The 23,365-nt window shown below is 42.6% G+C and overlaps 1 protein-coding gene across 3 annotated transcripts in view; it reads right to left on the bottom strand.

The window, feature by feature from the left end:
* The window catches only part of LOC131572816 (plexin-B2-like), a 255,163-nt gene that overhangs the window by 48,959 nt on the left and 182,839 nt on the right, over positions 1-23,365 (bottom strand). For all 3 annotated transcript variants that reach the window (XM_058826193.1, XM_058826194.1, XM_058826195.1), the window contains 7 exons: positions 22,422-22,536; positions 21,636-21,738; positions 21,055-21,156; positions 15,487-15,579; positions 7,612-7,693; positions 2,436-2,608; positions 141-289 (listed from right to left, as the gene is read on the bottom strand). In XM_058826193.1, the coding sequence (XP_058682176.1) occupies positions 141-289; positions 2,436-2,608; positions 7,612-7,693; positions 15,487-15,579; positions 21,055-21,156; positions 21,636-21,738; positions 22,422-22,536 (817 nt within the window). The remainder of the gene's footprint in view (positions 1-140; positions 290-2,435; positions 2,609-7,611; positions 7,694-15,486; positions 15,580-21,054; positions 21,157-21,635; positions 21,739-22,421; positions 22,537-23,365) is intronic.

Below are 23,365 nucleotides of genomic sequence, written 5' to 3'. Positions count from 1 at the left end.
TGAAATATTGTAGGTATATCATAGCAATAGCTCTTTCTTCAAAATAGCTCTTTCTTCTTCACAAAAGATAATTTTTTCTTGAAAATGCACAGAGGTTCCTTTTTTCTTCTAAAATCTTGTGAAAAGCATTCATCAATTACCTTGTGGAAACAGAGTAGAACTCCTCCTTAAAAAGACATTCCTTGTCTGCCACTGTTATATTTTTTACATCTTCTGCCTTTATCCCCAAATTAGATCCCATTATGGTTAAAAGAATTCCACCACTTAGTGGTCCAGTTTTTGGCTCAATCTGTGTTTGCACAAGGGACAGGAAAAAAAAGCAAAATTAAATACTGCAGTGACTATGTTGCTCTTCTATATTATTTAAAGCTACTTTGACTTACCAACATTTGAAATGCAGATGCTTCTTGTAGGACAAACAAAAAAGCAAGCTATGCAACTTTTTAATATTAATTAATCATCTGTTAGCTCAGAAATAGTATTCAACAGCTGAAGATTTCATGTCTCATCTGGCAGACTGTTATGCATAAAACTCTTGACTGGTGTTTATTCTGTTTTAAGTTTGCTTCCTCCACTGAAGTACTGTGATTTTGAAAAGCAAATGGATTGCACTCTTCTCACAATCCTTCCACGGAGCTTTTCCAACATTTTGTTGTGATTTTATCCCTTTAGGTTCACAGCAGGGCAGTGCACATTCCTAACACACAGTGCTGCCTCACATAGTGTCTTCAAAAGTTCCTCCAATCCTTGATTTTCCTTACTGCATCTCATGGTACGGTGCTGCAGCAGGGGCTGATGCTAATTGAGTCATTTGCAAATAAAATGAGGACAGAGAAGATCATGCAGTTGCAGTGGACTGCTCAGACTGAAATATGGCCCTAACAGGCACTTCAATTCAGAATATTTGTTGGGAGGCTAACCTGCTTTCCTACATAATGCTTGGAGCACCTCCAGCAAGACCTTTTCTTGTCTTCAGCTTTGGAGGGCTGCAAGTTTGCCATCCAGAAGAGTGAGGTTGCACTTCAATGCCTGCTCCATCAAAATCAGTGTCTCAGGTCTAAGCAAGTCTGATCAGAGTGACGTAGCTGCCTCTGCCGGCTGCCCAGCCCACTGGCTGTCCATCTGCACTCAACCCACAAACAAACTAGCTGAAAAATGACTCAACTTTTTGTCTAGCTGTTTCCAAATGCCATGTTCATATATAAAGCTAATGTAAAGTCTGAAAACCTAATATATTTTAGTATTTTTTTTAAATCCACAATAATGTAGAAACAGTATTCCAGGTGAAAACATATTTTTTCTTAATTTTCCTTTTTTCTCACATCATGTTTACCTGGGCACAGACATTACACAAGTATTTGTTTCCACAGATGCTGTCAAGCTTCAAGGGTATTTACCTTCTTTGGCAGACTTCAACAGTTTAAAAGCCATTTCTTCTTAGATTTACCCTCATGGCCAACCTTCCACAGTGTACTGCAGGTCTGCCAGTAGGCACATTGCACCTCTAGCTGCAGTCTCCAGAGATGCAGTGTCTCTACCAGTTTGAGCCACAGGTTTCAGACACAGTTTCTACTGAGCGAAACACTCCTGTTACAACTCTCAACCTCTGTCATACAGTTACCACATTTTGTGATGGCTTGGGATGTGTTCTCATCAAACAGTGTGTCTGAGTTTCGAAGTACTGATACCACTGCTGCAAATTTAGATTTACCCAGTGGAAGCATGTATCACTCTTTTCTCAACAATTATGCCCATAAAACAGCATTTGGCTTGTTTCTGAAAAGGACATGGATTTATGACTTTCTTTGCCTTCTGATCCACCAATGTGGACAACAATCTTCCCTGACCCTGAGTGAATGCTGTAACTGCAGAGTAAGTTGGGTGCATATTTGGCCTCTCTGACTTCATACATTCAGTGCTTACAGCCTTGGGTTTGATGCTGGTGTGGACTGAAAAATATCACTGACACCTGGAAAACATTTTATGACCCAAAACCAATCTGCTCCCTTATTAAATACTATTGAAAAATCTAGCTTGAAGCTTGTAAATGAACCTGTTATGTATTTGTTGTTCCAGTAAGAGTGAACCTCTCTTACAGGTTCATTTCAGGTAGAAAGGACTTTATGAAAGAAAAAATCCATGCTAAGAATGCAAGAATCAAACACCACATTTTAAGCATGCACTGCTACCCTGGCTTCTGATGCAGCAAGGACAAGACTTGAAAAACAAGGAGGCTCAAAGACTCCTTTCAGTCTCTTTTTTTGAGTCTTTACAGATCTCTCACACACATCACTACTGACATTATTTCCTTTCAGCTATTTCAGAGGCTTACTTAACACCCCAGGAAAAAAACCTGGCTTTCAGTATAAGCTTGCTTGGCTGCTTTCTCCTGAAAAATATTACACTGGTAGGAAGAGAAAAGAAAGCAATCTTACACGAGTGATTTCTGGAGGAGGACACGTGTCGGTGGGGGGAGTGTGACAGAGTTTTTCATAAACACACTTGCTGGGCTTGCCATCTTCTTCACACCAGACACACTTATATTCAGGACGGGCAGCAAGGCACAAGCTGCAGTCGCTTCGTCCATAGGAGCAGTTGTACAGAGTCACTGAAAGATGAACAGCAAACATATTTGGACATTTCTCTCTGTTTCAAGGATATTCAGTGTCCTTTAGAAGGAAAACTAACCCTCTGTATAAAGTTCACTGGAGTCACGTGAATAATATGTACAGTCTGTACTTAACCCCTGAATGATGCTGAGAGAAAATTTTATTTTTCCTTTAGGGAAAAACCTGACATTTATCCATGTGCAGAATATGACTGCTCTGCAAATATATTTTTGTCACTCAGGCACTGTCAAAACATTCAAGCAAAAAGTCCTTACTTTGACTAACCTCAATAAGACATAAAACTGTTTAAAGATTAATTCAAAAATCAGGTCCTCCTGGAGCATCCCAAGTCAGATATGGATGATATAGACTCTGCATGGGTGCCAGTAGGGGTGGACATCAGCTGGCAAGGGACCTCTGCCAGTTGCAGATTTAATGGAAGAGAGCTGCCTTTGTAGGCTGCTGCCAGGACATTTGGGACTTTCCATAATTATTACTCATGCCTGCTCCAAATAGAAAGTTAACACTCAATAAAATGTTAACCTCTGTTCAAATGAACTCTGTGTTTCTTCATTCTTTGTTTTTTTTGTGTTTGTTTTCCCTTTTGTCTTGAACAGTCGTCCTGATTTACACCTTAGTCCTTCTGTAGTGGGGTTTAGTTCTAGCTTTTCTGAGCCAAGAAATCAAGTCTGATTACCTCTCACTGATAAAGCAGAGACCAACTGTCCCAGACACTAAGCTTATTTTGGCCCCCATCAATCTCTAGCATGATGTACAGTCACTGAACAAAACTAATTTCCCCAAATAGATGTAAAGCCTTGAGACATATCTCTGTGGTTTAACACCATAAGGAGAACCTGGGCTTACAAAAAAAACATATGGAGATGTACTGAAGAACTAGCCCAGAAGAAAACAGACTGAAAAGATGTCTCTCTAGGGAAAGTTTGCATGTTTCCCAGATTACCCAGCATGTGAGTGCTGTGCCTCCCTGGACAGGAGGGATGATTATTGTGAGAGAAAACATCATGTTGCCTGCTTTTCTGCTCCTTCTTCCCCTTCCCCTTCCCTTCATTAAGTCTCAAGAAACAGTAGCCTTAGTGACGCTGGATTTTTTTCAAACAAGGTTCATACTTAAAGATGTAGAAAATAAAGGAAAGTAAACAGATGTGGACAAAAATAAATCCTTTTGAGATGCATAGAGTAAAGGCCATTAAAAAAGTCTACTTAAAACAAACTTTTAGAGGAGCAGGACTCTACAAAAGACACTGGAAAAACCACCCTCCAGTCAGTAACATTTTAATACACTTGGTATCTTCCTAGATAACAGCAGCAGCAGTAGCTCTTGAAATCTAATTGCAAGATACTACCTTGTCAGATTTCTAGTGAAATAAAAAAGTAAAATGAGACTGCTAGATTTTCATTATTCTTTCAGCAGTTGCCTTATTCCCCTGCTAGTCATGAACAATACTGCAGATACCCAAACCTTGGATAGCCTCTGCCACTTGCAGGAGAACATGTAATCCCATGCAGGCAGTTTTCCTCTAAATGCTGTATGTTTAAAACCCTCAGCATTCAGTTTCACAGTTAGTCTTTAAGACAATAACAGGATTTTTTTCTTTCCCTTATAAGGAAGAGTTAATGCAATGATGAAGCCTGATTTTAATTCTTTCTTACCTCTAGTCAGCATATCCACTTAATTTCAAGCACAAAATCAGCTGAAGCATCATTAGAAGTGCATGCAAAACTGAGGGAATCTGACATTTGTAAAAATGAATCAATGAGAAAGAGCATCCATTTGATTCAATCTCTGCCTTGAACTTCCAAGGAATTGATGAGCACAAAGCAGGAGTAGCACCATTTGCTTCATAAACTGAGCACATCAATATGGAAGGCACTGAGCAACAAACATAAACCAAGACATATTTCCTTCAGCTTGTGTGTCAGTTATCCACTGTACATGTTGGATGTAGACATAGTGCTGGGGGAAAGCACCAGACTGACAGCCCGTGTATGCTGCTGTTTGCTTTGTGGACAGTGTCAAGGAAAACTTTCCTCACTGAGAATCGCTTTTATAGGAACCAGATTGCTTTCTTATTCCAGCACTCTGAAAGATTTCTACTGCACAGACACTTGAACAGGAAATATTGTTGAGCAAATCTTCCCCTTGGCTTCCTAAACCTCTTACTTCTCACACAGATGACCACATGGCCATCAGGTACAGCACGGGAATATGTTTACTGAATGACTGCATTATCCTTCATTGGCTGCACAGGGATTCTTACTCCACCCCTCAGTAAAAAATGTCACCACTGCAAAGTCTTGATGTCCCTCACATCCAGTTGCATAAATGCAATGAAGAAAGCCACAGCCTTAAAGCATTAACCACTCCCCTTGTTCACTGATCAGCTCATTATATGTACCAGCAGAAAGCTACTCATTAGATTCAGACTCTTATCCATCACCTTGAGATACCAGCTGTGATATCATCGATAAAAAGGACAAAGGATAAAAGGGATATATTGGATTTCACACTGTTCAGAACCCCTGATGGCTCGAGATGTAAAAATGCTATCATAACTTAGTATTCACTAAGTGTCATACAAAGAAAGGGCTCTTTCACTGACAGGTTCAAAGGTGCTTCTCAGCAGCAGCCATATACCCAAAGCCAATTCTTTTCAAGATGCATAAAAACACATTATGCTCTGGATTTCACATAGTAAGGGAGTCTGAAAGTCAGAAAGAATTTGGATTTTAAAAACTCCCTTTTATACTAAAGAGAGTCATCTGTTGATAATTTTTCAATTCCCCTCTTGGAACTGTTATATATTTCCATTTGAATGATAACATTTCTTTAATAATTTAGCTACTTTTTTGTTTTGTTTTTAATGTTTTTCTCTGATTTGGAAAAAAGATGTTGGGAATATTTGGTCAAAATTCTGCAGTTTTAAACATGACAGCCTCTGGAATGGAAATTAAGACAGTGTGAGACTGTAATATGACCTCCCTGTAACATTCATGCCAGGTCCTCTTTTAAGTCTTTTAACACTGCACACAGAACCACAAGGAAAATCTTCTAAAAACATAGTTCATGCTGCCAATATAAAAGGGAATAAATTGAAATATTGTACAGCTGGAAAAATATGGTCTGAAGATTTATTCTGCAGAGGAAATTACTTAGGGTACTAGTATTCTCCTGATGACCCATCATGCAAGTAACAAGAGGGTTGCCTCATATTTTTTTGCAATATTCTGCCTTAAATACCAGTCCAAAGAGGTGTAAGGTAGGCCTTAGCTCCTAGATATTGCTCTGTTGATTTTAAAGGAGCTTTCTTAGCCCAGAACTAGGCTTACAGATATAATTGCTTCATTATTGTGTGTTGAAAGGAAATGAAATTTATATTCATGAAGAGATTTTTATCAGAGATCAAGTCTTTGTGCTATAATTTAAAATTTATTTTTTAATGGAAATAAATGAATAGAGTAATGAGCTGAAAACACACTGAATATTTCTGTGTTTTCTTGATTGCCAGCTGACATAGGGACTGCAGAACCTGTCTGAAATGAAGCACAGCTAAGAGATGAGATTTCAGGTGAGGTCCATATGAGTGGCTGTGACAAAGATCCTCTTTCTGCTGTTTGACAAGGAAAGTTCATTAAGGAAAGGAAAAGATAATAGAAAGAAAAAGATCAAAATTCTTAAGTATATAATTTTCATATTTAAGGATAAACTGGGAAGCTTTGCTAATAGGATTGAACTTCAGAGCAAAAGCAATCCTGAAAATTACAGAATAATAAAACCAAAATACTTTGTGTTGGAAGAGACCTTTAAAGGTCACCTAGTCCAAATCTCTGCAATGAGCAGGGACATCTTCAGCTAGATCAAGTGATTTTTTGAGATTGTCCTGTGTACAGCCAGAAGTTGGACTTGATGAGCCTTGTGGGTCCCTTCCCACTCATGATTATTCTGCAATTCTGTGATTCTACACAGAGCCCCATCCAGCCTGAACCTCAATGTTTCCAGACATGGGGCATCTACCATCTCTCTGGTTTCCACAACATAGCCCTGTATTAGCCACTGTGAAAAAAATTAGCTCTACCCCAGCTGAAACAAGCACAGCAACCTGTGCCAGTGTTTCACCAGCCTCACTGTAAAAAAAGCCTTCCTTTTATCTAGTCTAAACCTACCCTCTTTCAGAGTAAAACCATTACCCCTTGTTCTATTGCAGCAATCTCTGTAAAACAGTTTGTTCTTATCCTTCTTATAAGCGACCTTTAAGTACTGAAAAACTGGAATAAGGTCTCCTTAGAACCTTTTCTTCTCCAGGCTGAACAACCCCAACTCACTCAGCCTTTTCTCATAGGAGAGGTGCTCCAGCCCACTGATCATCTTTGTGGCCCTTCCTACCCTGTTTTCAATCCAACAGGTCCATGTCCTTCGTATGTGGCAGGCCCAGAGCAGGATGCAGCACTCCAGATGGGGTGTCATGAGGGTGGAGTAGAGGGAGAGAATCCCCTCCCTCACCCTGCTGGCCATGCTGATTTTGATCCAGCCCAGGCTATGACTGGCTTTCTGGGCTGCACCCCCACGTGGCTGGGTCCAGCTTTTCACACCCTGCAGAGCTGCTCTCAACCCCTTCGTATTGCAGCTTGTACTTGTGTTTAGAATTTCCCCAAGCCATGTGCAGGACCTGCACTTGGCCTTGTGGATGCTCACGAGGTTTGCACAGGCCCACCTCTCACACCCATCAAAGTCCCTCTGGATGCCATCCCTCCTCTCCAGTGTGTCAGCTGCACCACACAGCTTGGTGGCACTGGCAAACTTGCTGACAAAACAGATGTTTAATGCATTAGTCTAATATTAATAACTTTTGATCTGTCAGATTTGTTTCACCCAGACCAGTAAAACCTACAAACATTCTTATTAACAAGACTCCAAATTATGAAGGAATAGATTTCTGCTTACTGTAATTAATCTCCTTTTAATCCCGTATTTCATACTTACCCATCAGTTTGCTGTCAATCTTGACCTTCTCTGTTTTTATGGATAAGTTAAGTTGTAGGGTCTCATTTGCACTATAGGAGAACTAGAAAAGATGACATAATAGAGATATTTATACCTTCATTTAGCAAGGTTAATTTAGTGCATTTTCTATGATTCTCAATAATCAGACCTATGAAGGTTTTAGAAACTCTCCCAAGCCTTTTTCATTGTGAGCAGATACATTTATAGAAAAATGCTTTAATGAACATAATCCTTCACAATCAGAATTTTCAGGTACCAAGGGACAGCAACATCTGAATACTCTCTTTTCATTAATTTAATTTACATTTGGTTATAAGTATCAAAGCAGCAAAAGTGCTGCTCAGAGGCAGTAAGTATAGCTGCTGACCCTGCTGAGCTCTCCCTTCCCACACCATCTGGCCCCATTACTTCTGTGGGCACAGCAGACTCGCACCACATGGAGGGGAAATCTCTTGCATCTTTTACAGTGCAACCTCCACATTTTAAAGCCAAATCACAAGGTTCACATACTCCAAGACATGAGCTTCTGCTCATGCTGAAAAAGCAGCAATGAAAATTGTTGGGAAACAGGAAGAACAAATAAAAATACAGACGCTTGATAAAGCAAATGCTTTGTGCTAGGCACAGATGATGCATAAATGCTCATTAATTCTCAAAACTAGTTAGTGAGCTTGTAAAACATAAAGTTTAAAGTCAACATAACATTTGTGAGTCAAACTTGGAGCTTAGAAAATAGACTATTTTTAAAATATTATGTCCTTTCTCAGTAAAACAAGCAAGAGTGAAAGAAGCATAACTACTAGGTAGCCATGCAACGGCGTATTTTTACCATTGTTACCATTCCCATTTTTACAGATACAAAATGAGGAAGATAATGAATTGGAATGTGGAGAGGGAGAGCACTGAAATTCTTGCACTTTATCCTCAATGATTTCACTAGATTGCATGAAACGTGAAGAATAAAACAGTAGTGGTCTAAAATTCCTCCAGTTCAGTAATTCTATGGGTTACACAGTGTCTTGGTTCTAGAAGACAGGTGTCTGCTAGGGAGAGCAGGAGCCTCCCTTGCGATGAAAGAATGTAGACCCCCTCCCTCCGAATTATTATAATTTTGAAATCAAGGGGTTTTCAGGCAGAGATCTGGGGATAGGAATAACAGTTCTTTACTAGTATAACCAGGTAAACAAACAAACAATAACTACAGCAATAACAAGAAAACAGAACCAGGGACCCCGGGACAGCTTTCTCGGCTGAGACGGGATGGAGGAGAGGCTTTGTTTTCACAAACTCCTCGGGCAGTCAGTCCCGGTGCTCCTGCAGGGCTCCGAGGAAACAGTCAGCTGGGACAGCAGGGACGAGCTGCGATCCTGGGCTGGTGGATGAGGTGTATCAGCAGCTCCACGGCGATGCCTGGCAGGACAGGGGGTGCGAGGCCACCAACCAAAGAGGGGAGAAGGAGAGGCAGCAGCTCCGCGACCCAGCACACCAACGTCCTTCTTTCCCGAAGCCGAGGAGAAAAGCCAGCTAAAAACTGTCCCCACCCTCCTTTTCTGCCCCCTTCCCCGCCACCCTGGGCCCGGCTACTCTTTGTCCGTTGTGAGCACCTTTAAGTACCGGTAGTTAGGCTTCCCAGCACATAATGGGTAAAAATTCCCACCTAACCCTCAACACTATCCACCCCGAATTTTTTCCCATACTAAAATGTTACATCAAATATTAAACCTTTAAATTATACACTAACACATACTACTTTAACTATATACATATGTACATGCAGATACAGATACAAGCACAGTGTTATGGGTAGTTCACCCTAAAACCAGGTCCTCTTGGGGTATGCACCGGGTCTCTCTATCTTTTTGCATCACCCACCAAGTGCAACCCGGTCCTTGAGCAAAGACAACCCCACGGATTGGATTGTCTTTGCTGGAGGCAGAATTAACCTAAACAGTTTTTCTCAGCATACCTCTCATATGTACCACTGGAACCTTATCTCTATCTGTCGTTCTAAAGGGCTCAGATTGGGCAGGGCCTGCTCGGTTAGTGGAACCTCGGGTGTTCACTAACCATGTGGCTTTTGCTAAATTAATCTCTCAGTTCTTGAAAGTTCTCTTACCCAGCGCCTTCAAGCTGGTTTTAAGCAGGCCATTGCACCGTTCAACTTTTCCAGCAGCCGGTGCATGGTAGGGGATATGATACACCCACTCAATGCCATGTTCCCTAGCTCAGCTGTTTATAAGGCTGTTCTTGAAATGAGTCTCATTGTTTGACTCAATCTTCTCAGGGGTGCCATGCCTCCAAAGGACCTGCTTTTCAAGTCCTAGGATGGTGTTTCGGGCAGTGGCATGAGGCACAGGGTAGGTTTCCAGCCATCCAGTGGTGGCTTCTACCATGGTGAGCACATAGCGCTTGCCTTGGCGGGTTTGGGGCAGTGTGATGTAGTCAATCTGCCAGGCCTCCCCATACTTGTATCTGGACTAGCGCTCACCGTACCAGAGGGGCTTCAACCGCTTGGCCTGCTTGATCGTGGCACACGTCTCACAGTCATGGATAACCTGGGAAATACTGTCTATGGTTAGATCTACTCCTCGGTCTCGTGTTTACTTATAGGTGGCATCTCTACCCTGATGACCTGAGGCGTCATGGGCTCATCGAGCTAGGAACAACTCTCCCTTGTGTTGCTAATCTAAGTCTGTCTTTGACACCTCTATCTTTGCAGCCTGATCTACCTGCTCATTGTTTCGGTGCTCTTCATTAGCCCTACTTTTGGGGACATGGGCATCTACATGACGGACCCTCACAGACAGTTTCTCTACCCTGGTGGCAATGTCTTTCTACTCATCAGCAGCTCAGATTGGCTTTCTTCTGCGTTGCCAGTTGGCCTTTTTCCACTTTTCCAGCCATCCCCACAGAGCATTGGCTACTATCCATGAATCAGTGTAGAGGTAGAGCTTTGGCTACTTCTCTCTTTCAGTAATGTCCAGGGCCAGTTGAACAGCTTTGAGTTCAGCAAGTTGGCTTGATCTACTTTCTCCTTCAGTGGCCTCTGCGACCTGTCGTGTGGGGCTCCATACGGCTGCTTTCCACTTCCGGTTCATCCCTACGATGCGACAGGAACTATCAGTGAACAGAGCGTAGCGTGTTTCTTCTGCTGGCAGTTGGTTGTACGGTGGAGCTTCTTCAGCCCGTGTCACTTGTTCCTGCTCCTCTTCATCAGTGAGACCAAAGTTTTCACCTTCAGGCTAGTTTGTAATTATCTCCAAAATCCCAGGGCGATTTGGGTTTCCAATACGGGCGCGCTGCGTGATGAGGGCGATCCACTTGCTCTATGTAGCGTCGGTGGCGTGGTGAGTAGCAGGAACTTTTTCTTTAAACATCCACCCCAGCACTGGCAGTCGGGGTGCCAGGAGAAGTTGTGCTTCTGTGCCAATCACTTCTGAGGCGGCTTGAACTCCTTCATAGGCAGCTAAGATTTCCTTCTCTGTGGGAGTGTAGTTGGCTTCGGACCTTCTGTAGCTTCGGCTCCAGAATCCCAGTGGTCGGCCTCGAGTCTCCCCAGGCACTTTCTGCCAAAGGCTCCAGGACAAACCATTGTTCCCAGCTGCAGAGTAGAGCACGTTCTTCACGTCTGGTCCTGTCCTGACTGGGCCAAGGGCTACTGCATGAGCAATCTCCTGTTTGATCTGAGCAAAGGCTTGCTGCTGTTCAGGGCCCTAGTGGAAATCATTCTTTTTTCGGGTAACCAGGTAGAGAGGGCTCACAATCTGGCTGTATTCAGGAATGTGCATCCTCCAAAAACCTATGGCACTTAGGAAAGCTTGTGTTTCCTTCTTGTTGGCTGGTGGGGACATTGCAGTGATCTTATTGACGACTTCAGTGGGAATCTGACGCCGTCCATCTTGCCACTTTACTCCCAGGAACTGGATCTCTCGAGCAGGTCCTTTGACTTTGCTCTTCTTGATGGCAAAGCCGGCTTCTAGCAGAATCTGGATGATCTTTTCTCCTTTCTCAAATACTTCCACTGCTGTGTTCCCCCACACAATGATGTCATCAATGTACTGCAGATGTTCTGGAGCCTCACCCTTTTCCAGTGCAGCCTGGATCAGTCCATGGCAGATGGTGGGGCTGTGCTTCCACCCCTGGGGCAGTCGGTTTCAGGTGTACTGCACTCCCCTCCACGTGAAGGCAAACTGAGGCTTGCATTCTGCTGCCAAGGGAATGGAGAAAAATGCATTGGCAATGTCAATAGTGGCATACCACTTCGCTGCTTTGGACTCCAGCTCGTACTGGAGCTCCAGCATGTCTGGCACGGCAGCGCTCAGCGGTGGAGTCACTTCATTCAATGCACGATAGTCCACAGTCAATCTCCATTCTCTGTCAGACTTGCGCACAGGCCAGATGGGGCTGTTGAAGGGTGAGTGGGTTTTGCTGACCACCCCTTGGCTCTCCAGTTCTCGGATCATCTTGTGGATGGGGATCACAGCATCTCGATTTGTCCTATACTGCCGGCGATGCACCGTCGAGGTGGCAATTGGCACTCGCTGTTCTTTCACTTTCAGGAGTCCTACTGCAGATGGGTTCTCTGATAGTCCAGGCAAGGTGTTCAATTGCTTAATGTCCTCTGCCTCCACAGCAGCTATTTCAAAAGCTCACCTGAGTCCCTTTGGGTCTTTGTAATAGCCATTTCGAAGGAAGTCCATGCCCAGAATACACGGGGCCTCTGGGCCAGTCACAATGGGATGTTTCTGCCACTCCTTCCCAGTCAGGCTCACCTCAGCTTTCAACAGAGTCAACTGCTGCGATCCCCCCGTCACCCCAGCAATGGAAACAGGTTCTGCCCCTACATGTCTTGATGGCATTAGGGTACACTGTGCACCAGTATCAACTAAAGCTTCGTATTTTTGTGGCTCTGATGTGCCAGGCCATCGGATCCACACCGTCCAAAAGACGCGGTTTTCCCGTGCCTCTTCCTGGCTAGAGGCAGGGCCCCTCTAGCACTGGTCATCCTCTCCTCCCTGGGCATACATGCTAGAGGTTCCTTCAAGGGGATCATCCTCTTTTCTGTAATATCTGGCAGTTTCGTCACGGGAGGTTGAGGCTACCTTCACTTTAGTGGAACCTTTCTGGTTACTGGTTCCCTGCCTGAGTTGACGCACTCGTGCTGCCAGGGCAGAAGTGGGTTTCTCATCCCACTTTCCCATGTCTTCCTCATGGTCACGTAGAAAGAACCACAGCTCAGTTCGTGAGGGGTACCCTCTCTCTCTAGCTGGGGGACGTGGGGCTTGGAGTTTTGGGCTTGTGACCCGCACTGGTGCCATATGGGAACTGCTCTTCCTCATCTCTTCCCTCATTTCCCTCATCTCTTCTTTGAGTTCTTTAATCACAGCAGAAATCTTAGCCTGATGTGGGCTATGGACCATACTGTCATAATTTCTAAGCCTGGTGGCAACAGAACCCACCGTCTCTCGGCCGTTATCGGCATTAATCGTTGCAATATAGGTGGTGTAGTCACGTGGCCCTAGATTTGCCAGACTCCACAACATCTGCCCAGTGCACCTGACTTTGTCGGGGTCATTATCATGCTGTCCACCCCTTCTAAAAAGGACCTCTAATATCGCCACCTCTCTCAGCTGTTGGATCCCTTCCTCAATGGTTTTCCATTCCCTTCTATGATAGTGCTCTTCCATTCTCTCTCTATGGACAAACCTTTCTCTTACACTCATCAAAAGCCGCTCTCAGAGGGAAAGGGGCCCTTGCTCCCTGACGAATATCTGATTCACACCTGAGTCCTGCGTCAAGGGTCCCACATTCCTTGCCTCACCACCATCCAGCTGCACGCCTGTACCCATAAGGTCCCAGACCCGAAGTAACCAGGTGGTATAAGGCTCACGCCCCCGCCTCACAATGTCTTTTTGTAACTTACGGAGACTGTCATATGTCAGAGACTCAGTGATGATTTCAACTTCTGGCTCCCCTGTGGGTTGTGAGGACCCTCCTTTCTTATCCTTATCAACAGGGTGCTGTGACTTCATCTTAGATTTCCTCGTTTCCACAGGGGCAACAGCTGCTGGCTGTGACTGCCCTTGTGGTTCATCTGGAACCTGGATGGTTGTAACATCTGTGGGTTCCACTGCTGCACCATCAGACTCTCCCTCTTTGGGGCAGGGGGAGGGTTTCTCAGCAGCTGAGGAAATGCACTCTATCTTCTGGCTCATCTCACGTATCTCCTTCACCAGAACCCCCACCCACCCTGGGTGGTTCATTTCTGAGGTGGGCTGTGGGGCAGGGGCAGGCTCTGGAGCAGCACTCCCTGGGGCAGGGGCAGGCTCTGGAGCAGCACTCCCTGTCTCTGGGGCAGGGGCAGGCTCTTCTGGAGCACCACTCCCTGTCTCTGGGGCAGGGGCAGGCTCTGGAGCAGCACCTCCGGTCTCTTTCCCTTTGTCTCTGAAGGCTAAGTAGAACAGGCTTATCAGCAACACCAGCCACTGTATGATGTCATTAGCATCCAGAGAAGATTTTAACCCTTTGAAAACTGGCGGGGTAGGCCCAAGGAACTGGGTGAAAGGTTGGGAGAAAATTTCCCCAGCTGTCTTTTTCTCCCAGTAGGTACCATTATTAAAGTAACCTGAAAACCATCCAGTTAGTGTGTGACAGCTCTGAATCCATGAGCCCGCCGTCCAGAGGACATTAAACATCCATGAATTCCTCACCTTATCAACCCACAAAACAAGCTGGATAATAGCCACAGTAGCCTTAGTTATAGGACCCATATTTAGGTAAGGTGCAGCAAATGGGAGAAATATAGCTGTGACCACATGGCCCACAAACCTGGGTAAGCTAAACAACATGGTTCTACCTAACAAGGTTTCTAAATCCAGCACACAAAAGTTAGGTTATTTAAGAACTGTTATTCCTTTTTTGCCCTTTTTCTCTCAGTGCCCCACGTTGGGCGCCAAAATCTGTCTTGGTTCTAGAAGACAGGTGTCTGCTAGGGAGAGCAGGAGCCTCCCTTGCGATGAAAGAATGTAGACCCCCTCCCTCCGAATTATTATAATTTTGAAATCAAGGGGTTTTCAGGCAGAGATCTGGGGATAGGAATAACAGTTCTTTACTAGTATAACCAGGTAAACAAACAAACAATAACTACAGCAATAACAAGAAAACAGAACCAGGGACCCCGGGACAGCTTTCTCGGCTGAGACGGGATGGAGGAGAGGCTTTGTTTTCACAAACCCCTCGGGCAGTCAGTCCCGGTGCTCCTGCAGGGCTCCGAGGAAACAGTCAGCTGGGACAGCAGGGACGAGCTGCGATCCTGGGCTGGTGGATGAGGTGTATCAGCAGCTCCACGGCGATGCCTGGCAGGACAGGGGGTGCGAGGCCACCAACCAAAGAGGGGAGAAGGAGAGGCAGCAGCTCCGCGACCCAGCACACCAACGTCCTTCTTTCCCGAAGCCGAGGAGAAAAGCCAGCTAAAAACTGTCCCCACCCTCCTTTTCTGCCCCCTTCCCCGCCACCCTGGGCCCGGCTACTCTTTGTCCGTTGTGAGCACCTTTAAGTACCGGTAGTTAGGCTTCCCAGCACATAATGGGTAAAAATTCCCACCTAACCCTCAACACACAGGTAGAGGAATCAAGGAGAAAGATTGAGGACTTTGAGGGAAGGCTTCAGAAGCTCTGAGCCAAAACTGTAGTCTTTAACTACTACTGCCGCCGAAGGAGAATCTCCATCAGAGGTGACTTTCTTTTCTGAGGGAAACACATATTACCTGTATAATTCTGGACATATATGACTACTGGAACAGTTCAGAAGAAGAACTGAGCATATTTGGTAGGTGAATCATATTTTCACATTTACCTCTTTACTCACGAATGAAAATTTTCCTTCATCTGACTCATCAACAGAAGCTTCAAATTCAAATTGGCTGTTTCCAACGATAAATTTTTTACCCTAAGGATGAGAAAATTTCAGTTTAGAACTTGTATAGCACCACCAAGCATAGTAAAATTTCACCAGGCGATATGCTGTTCAGCACAGGAAGTAATCAAATCCAAATGGAGAAGGCTAACTGGTTACAGTCACCTAAAGCAACGCTGGTGAGAAGCTGGGCCAGAATCTGTGACTTTGCTGCACTCCTCCAACATTCATTCATGGTAGGCACACCAAGAAGTTCAACAAAAGCAAGATCATATATAGCACTCTGTTTTAAGGGAGCAACAAGAAAAAGCTAAGAGATATGAACACTGGATGGCTTCACACATCAGATGTGTTATTAACAGAGCTGTGTGAGTTCTGCCTTTAAAGGTTTTCTCAGTAGGGATTCTGGGCAGAGCATCAATGCAAGAATGCATGAGAAACTGGAATGAACATGTCTCAGCTCTTGCTGCCTTTCTTCTGCTTTACCATGACTACAGCTGTATTTTCACAGGACAGTCTTTGATGGCTGCGCTAATTTAAGGGTATTCCTACCTCCTAAACATTTTCTTCCCCTCTCTTCCCCCTAGATCCTAAATCTATTGATTCCTGTCTGAAGTCCAAAGCACATACTGACCTTCACTGCACTGACAAAACTCTCAGCTTGGCTGTTCTGCGTTTCAGTCAAAGAACTTAGCTGGCTAAAAACTTAATCCCATGACATTGTTTCTGTGCTGGGCCATTCTCCTGCCCATAGGACAGACATGCAAACAGCTTTGCAAGAAGGATATTAGAAAGAAGTGAGTAGCAAGGATATTTTCAGACAGTAATGTTGGTAAATACAAAATTACAACTCACTTGGGGACAAGACAACCTTCAACTTTACAGAATCACAAAATTGTTTGGGTTGGAAGGAACCTTCAAAGACCATCTAGTCCAACAATCCAGAAATAGGCTGGGATGTCTTTCCCTAGACCAGGTTGTTCAAAGCCTCATACAACCTGGCCTTGGACATTTCTAGGGATGGGGTACACACAAGTTTCTTGGGGAACCTTCTTCCATTCTCTCAGCATCTTCATTGCAAAAGATTTCTTCATTATCTCCCTAAAACTACCCTCTTTCACTTTAAAAAATGTTGCCCCTTTTTCTGACCCTACAGGCCCTGGTAGAATGTGTCTCCTTATCTTTCTTATAAGCCCCTTTTATATATTGGAAGTCCACAAAAATGTCTCTCAGGCTGAAACACCTCAACTCTCAGTTTTTCTCCATAGGAGAGGAACTCCAGCTCTCACTCTCTCTCTGACCATTTCCATGTCTCTGGACTCATTCCAACAGGTCCACATCTCTCTTGTACTGGGAACCCCAGAGCTGGACACTCCAGCTGAAGTTTCAGGAGAATGGATTGGAGGAAGATAAATCACCTCCCTTGACTTGCTGGCCATACTTCTTTTGATGCAGCCGGGGACACTATTGTTTTTTTGGGCTGCAAGTACACATTGCCAGCTCATATCTAATGTTTCATTCTCAAGTCCTCCACAGGGCTACTCTCAATCCATTCAACCCCCACTCTGTATTGACCCAGATGCAGGGCCTTCTCAGTGGCCTTGCTGAACTTCCTGAGAACTTCACTCTGGATATAAAGAACCAGCCCCTGGTTTTGACCAGACCCTTCTGAGTCTTGGAGTGCACACGGCAAAAAAATAATAAAATAATAAACTTGATTCCTCTTTTCTGCTACAAAGGTTAAGTACATTGTCTCCTGCTACCATCTAAGTCTTGTGTATGAGCATCTTATCCTTTTTATTTGTAGCTACTTCTTCAATGTTAGAATCACAGGTAACTCCTGGGTCACAAGGTTCATCTAACGCAGTGGAAAGTTTTCCCACTGCACCTTCACTGTGACAGGTTGGGCATTGGACATGAGCCCACCAAGGTTTGGATCTGAGGAGGACAACATATTTTAATCAGATAAAGGACCTGACTCGAGGCTCTGGGTGGTTATTTTATAGAAGAAAATAAACCTTTTACTTCTTCCTTCTATGAAGCTACATGTAGAAAATAAGCTACTGACTGAGCTTACAAAAGCTTTGTCTGAAAATTTACAGCCCATTCTGCCTTACAGAAAACATCTATATAGTCCAAGTTTTAAAGCATCTCCTTACAAATATTTTTTTATAGGAATGCTGCCTTGTTTTTCTTGCCCCACATATTTTAATATAACATGTGTTTTTCAAAAGTGTTCAAATTCTGCTTCTCTGTAAGGCTTTCCCACATGTTTAACAGCAGGATCTGGGAGAGAAGGAGAGCTTTGGTGTGTGTGACAGCTGATACTGGAGTGCATTGAAATCAGGAGTTGCTATAGCAGGTGAGCAGAAGGCAACAGCTCACAGCCTGTAGTTTTGGTGCAAGAGATGTGTAGCAAGCACTAGGAAGCAGGTTAAACATCAGACACACATGACAAAGACAAATCCAAATGGGAAATTACTTTTAACGAAAATCTTTGGCGGGCTAATAAGATTATCTTGATGTCAGTACATCTGTCTCTCCTACTGTGCCAATCTTTCAAGGACTCAGCTGGAGAATGCCTCTCAGAAATTGCATGCAATATGACTGATTGGTACAAAACTTCCCTCCCTCTGCCCTTCCTGGATGGGGCTATTCCCAGAAGAATGACAACAGCTTGGATTTATCTCTCCTTCCTACTAAAGTTCTTTCAGAGCAAGGAGGGGCAGAAGAACAGTCAACAGCTCCTCCTCTTTTAGGCTATTTCCCTCCAGTGGAAGGGAATCATGAGGAGACTTTTTGTACTTTAAGCATTTACAAGTTAAGAGGCGCATACAAAATGTGTGAGCTTGTACTTCCACCATCAGTGGAAGAATACCAGTTTCTGTATTTTCAGTATAGAAATAACTCTTGATATAGTCTGCAACAGCAGTTTTAAAGCCATTTACCTCTCCTACTCACTAAGTAAGCCTTTCAATGTTCATCTCCACCTGGAGATGAGAAGGCTTATATGCACAATGTTGGATAGTGCACTCAGCCACAGCAAGGCTGGGTGTGCAATGCCACTTTAAGTAAAGCACAGATTAAACCAAGATAATAGAACTGGTAGTTCAAAGTTACATCACAACATTAATTTTTTGCTTTTTCTAAGCAAGAATTTAGGCAAGAAAAATAGGAGGAAAATGGATATACCCATGTCCTAATCAATAAAGACCTTAAATGTACTCATAGCTTCATGACTGCTAGCTTCAAGGATGCTGTAATGCCCAGCATATCCTGGGGCAAAATTGTTCCACTTGAGAAGCCAAATGCTATTTGGCATTTGGGCTGTGGGCCAACCGCTACAAAATATCCATCCATGGCTTCTCCCGAGCCACCCAGTTTTCCATGAAATGTTTACCAAAGGCTGAGTGTAAGTTATGCCCTTCATTCAAATGGACTTTCAGTCCTCAAAGTTACTGCTTCAGATAGTATGACCCCACAGGAATGAGTGCCTGTATGATTACAAGTATTTCATGTCTTATTTGTCTGTTATCACATATATTAAAGGCCTGTGTATACAGCTGTAGTCACTGTGTGTGTCTATTGAAGTCCTGTCGGTAAAGGCATTCTTGTTTTGACTTAAAAACACACCCCTGCATCAGGATATATGGAGCTGATCCCATGACAGAGATGACATTTTCACACTACTCCCATTTGAGAAAAATTACTGTGACATCACTTGACACTCACTGCTCTCCAGCATCTTTCCAGTTTTGGGATTATGCATTCACCTCGATTTCTTACAGAAACTTGAACTCCTAGTAAGCCTTCCAAGTTCCAAGTTAAATAAATACATTCTGTAGGCAAGCTATTAAACATTGCTACCCACGACAAAGCATTCAATCCACAGGATGTGTCTTTGCATTTGTTAAATGCAATTGATATCTCACAGAATTAAAAAAACCCAGAAGCCTTTTCTCCACTCCTTTTTTGTTGCTAGTAGTTCAGAAAGATTAAAGTGCTTATTCATAGAATAATAAACTAGATCAAGTAGTTTTTGCATTCCTACTGCTGTTTCTCCTTGGAGGACAAGGGTCTACTAGAGGTCAAATTCAGCACATCTAGATTATGCATCTGCCCTGAATTTCTCTAGAGAGAGAAAGGGCTCTTCCAATTATATCAAGGGAGCAGGAAACAATTTCCCTCTTGGGCAGAAAAACAGCTCTTCACAATGTTAAATAAAAGAAATATGAGTATAATCTCTAGAATATTTTTCAATTTTTAGCAAGGAGAGCTGTGGGTTTAGGAGAGGTGTTGTCTGCCACATGTTGCACTCAGCCAGACATCCCACCAGGGACCAGTTTTGGTCTCTTAGAGGTCAGACCAAATTCACCAAATTTGCATTTCATTGCATATATTTTAAGGTCTTCAAACAAAAATGTTTATTTTTGAACATACATTTTTATAGCACAGTTTTCATATCTCTACAGTAGTGACACACATCATGGTCTTCATATAGTGCTTGAGGGTTGCTTTTTGCACTTCTCTGAATACCCTTCTTACATTGCTACACTTCAGGCCTGTTGACCCTTTTCCATCCATTGGCAGGAGTAGCGAAGGTGATAGAAGGAATTTAGAAGTTACACAGTACTTCAATTTGAAAAAGGAAAAAAAAAAACCCTCAAAAAGAAGAGCCTTCTTTCCCTTGATAAATGGCCAGTAGTTAAAGAAATCGATGCACTCCCCAGTGCATCTATCATCAATTCACATTTACACAAAGACAACACAGAAACAACAAATAGAAACTGATAACAGTTGAGCTATCACCTAAAAATGGTTTTTAAGCTTCATTTTTATCCAACTAACAATAACATTTTATGCACTGTCTAGACTATAAAGCAATTAAACCCCTGGGGTCTATCTGACTTAGAAGCTTTGTATTTATTTTCTGGAAGCAAGTACTAAGGAAGAGAAGCCTTTGCTATGAGGATGAGAAAATACATGATCTTATGGTCTGATGGTCACACACACACACAGAGACACAAAAAAAGGAAATGATTATTTTATCCAAACTAAGAAACATTTAATGTCTGAGTTAATTTTTGTGTTTGAAAGGTGAAAACTGAATTAAGCATATAGAGTGATGTCATTCTAGAACAAAAGCAGCAAAACCCACCAAGTATTTAATTGGAAAAAGATGTGAAACATTCACAACTCCTACATCTCCTCAAATTTCACTACATGAAAAATAATTGTCCAGTGTTTTAATAGGTCCAACTTACATTCTTTAAAATGCTCCCTCCATTTTAGTAGTTTAGTAGAGTATTTTCTCCAGCTCTGATTCTCTCATGGTGATGACTCTACCACAGTAACCAATATTATATAAAACTTGAATGTGTAGCTCTTTTCATTCTTTGAATTACAAGCAGGATCTCCAAGGCACATGAACTAATGTTTTAGTTTAGGGGTGTGGATGCAGTTTAAGAGGCATTCAAATGACAGCTAGCTTTGAATGAATCTGCTTACCCGATAATAATCTAGATGTTTTCCCTCAAAATACACAGTTGTTTGGTACTCCATAGGTATTATTGAAGGGTCAGGGTTTAGAAACTGTGGGCATTCTCCTTCCTGGGGAGAGAAACATTTTATATGTTATTACAAATAAAAAGTCTTATCACAACAAGCTCCAATGGCCTTTGGACAATAGAGTGATTGTTCTGAAGAAACTTCATGCTTAAAATACAGTGACAGATTTGATTACACCCTTTCAAATTAGACATGCTAAAAATGACTGCAACATATGTCAAAGCTGTGGGTGATTATCTCTCCCTGCCTTGAAATCTCGTTCCTCCCATTGAAGCAAAATAGTAAAAGGAACAGAAATATCCTTTCAGGAGTTATTCAGTCCCACTGCCCCGCCTCAATCACACCCTCAAATTCCCACCCCCACACTGTCACCAAAAAAAAACCCATCACCTCACACTTCTGGAGTTAACTTTAGAATCATTTTCAAATCTCTAATTCAAAAAACTGATATGAGAGATCGCAAGAACAAAATATTGAAGTGTTCTAATAAAAAACCTAATAACCTTATTTTTAAACATTACCATATTTTGTTTAATCACATCTTGTACTGAAGAGGACTCTTCACAGATATGTCTCTTCCAGTCCCACTGGCAATTCCATCTATTGCTTGCACAGGAATAGCATCTACAAATATAACATGGTAGTCATGACAAGTTGTCAGCCTTTTTCCCCAACTAACAAGAAAAGTAAATGAAATTCCATATTTATTCATGGAGGCTAGATCAGTCTGTTAGAGTGTCCTTACTTTATTAAGTTCAAAACTTCATAAGAACAGTTCAAGTACCCCAAAAAGCTATTTTATCCCTTAAATAGATATTTGAGCAAGGATCAGAAAAACCATAGCATTTGCAAAAATTTTGAGATCAAACCTGAGAGGACTAGAAGCGATTTTGATCAAAATTCATACATCAGGACTAACAAAGGGTTTGGGCTGGCTGCACCTGCCCTATTTGAATGCATTGCAACCCAAAGCACCAAGCTACTATCGCTACAGGGAACAAGCAGGCACACAGATGTCCATGTTGCTCACCTGCAGACACATTAGCAGCTACAGAAATGGCAACACAATGAACTGGCCTTGATTATACGTGCCATGAAAATTTCTATTCCACATTTTATGCTGTTGGCTCACCAGGTGCCCTTCCAACCAGTTTTTAAACTCCATTAAAATGTATGGAAAAGGATTTGGACATTGGCAAATTTTGAGTGCCAAAGGCTCAATTATGAAATGATTGAGTAATTCAGGTGCCAGTTACCTAATACACCAAGCTACAGGATCTAAACACTTAAGAAGTTGAAATACTTACGGCTGATTCTCAATAAGATTCATTGCTTCTTCACAGTCATAAAAAGGGTAAGTATGTGATGCAAAAAAAATCTTGTTCTTTTCAAAGGTTAACTGAAGTGGAACTGAAACATGATCTATCACAAAAGAAAAAAAAATATCCAAGTGGTTGTTGAATTCTTCAGCTCTTGAGCTGAATGATACAATGATAACAGTTTTATTATTTTACAGGACATTAGCAAATATTTAACTATACTGTTGACACTCTGGATCTCATGACTTTAGGTCTGTAAGTTCTGTTTTGTCTTTTTAAGCTTTACAAAATTTTTCAGCACACGGTCCTCAAAAAAAAAACAGAGAGAAAAAAGGGAAGAAGCAAAATTAAAGAATAGCTTGATTTTATGGAAGTGTTTTTCAGTGGTGCTATCATCATGTTAGAATTTTAAAGAGTCTAGAAGAACAAGGAAAACTGAGTAAGGACGTAATTGAACACAGATGAAAACTGGCACAAGAACAGTAATTTTTAATAAAGCATTTTCTTAAATATGAATATGTCTGCATGTAAAATTGCCTCTTTCACTTGTGAATTAAAAATGTTGTTATGTGAATTCAAGCAAGTGATCTTTGTGGTTAATGCCCAACAGTGCCTGCAACAGTTACCAGAGGCACTTGCGGGCTTCAGTTTGCCATACACTATTTCTCCACAAATGTACTTCTTGTCTGGATTATTACTAAAGAGTGAAACTGTTTGAAATACCTTTTGCAGAAATCATTAAGCCCTTATGAAAAGCTATTTCACAAGCTATTGAGCAATTTCAAACTCTGCTTTCCTTGAACAGGTTCTTGGAAGACCATCAGCTGCTTGGCTGGAAGTTACCTCTGCCTGCACTGGGTCCCCTTGAATATTTCAGACTCACAGGAATGACAGGGGATTTCCTAACAACAGGACTGAGAAAAGGCATGCTT

Source organism: Poecile atricapillus, chromosome Z (assembly GCF_030490865.1).
Source record: "Poecile atricapillus isolate bPoeAtr1 chromosome Z, bPoeAtr1.hap1, whole genome shotgun sequence".
NCBI lineage: Eukaryota > Metazoa > Chordata > Aves > Passeriformes > Paridae > Poecile > Poecile atricapillus.
Note: the sequence above shows the minus strand (reverse complement) of the source record. Positions and strands in the feature narration are given on the sequence as shown.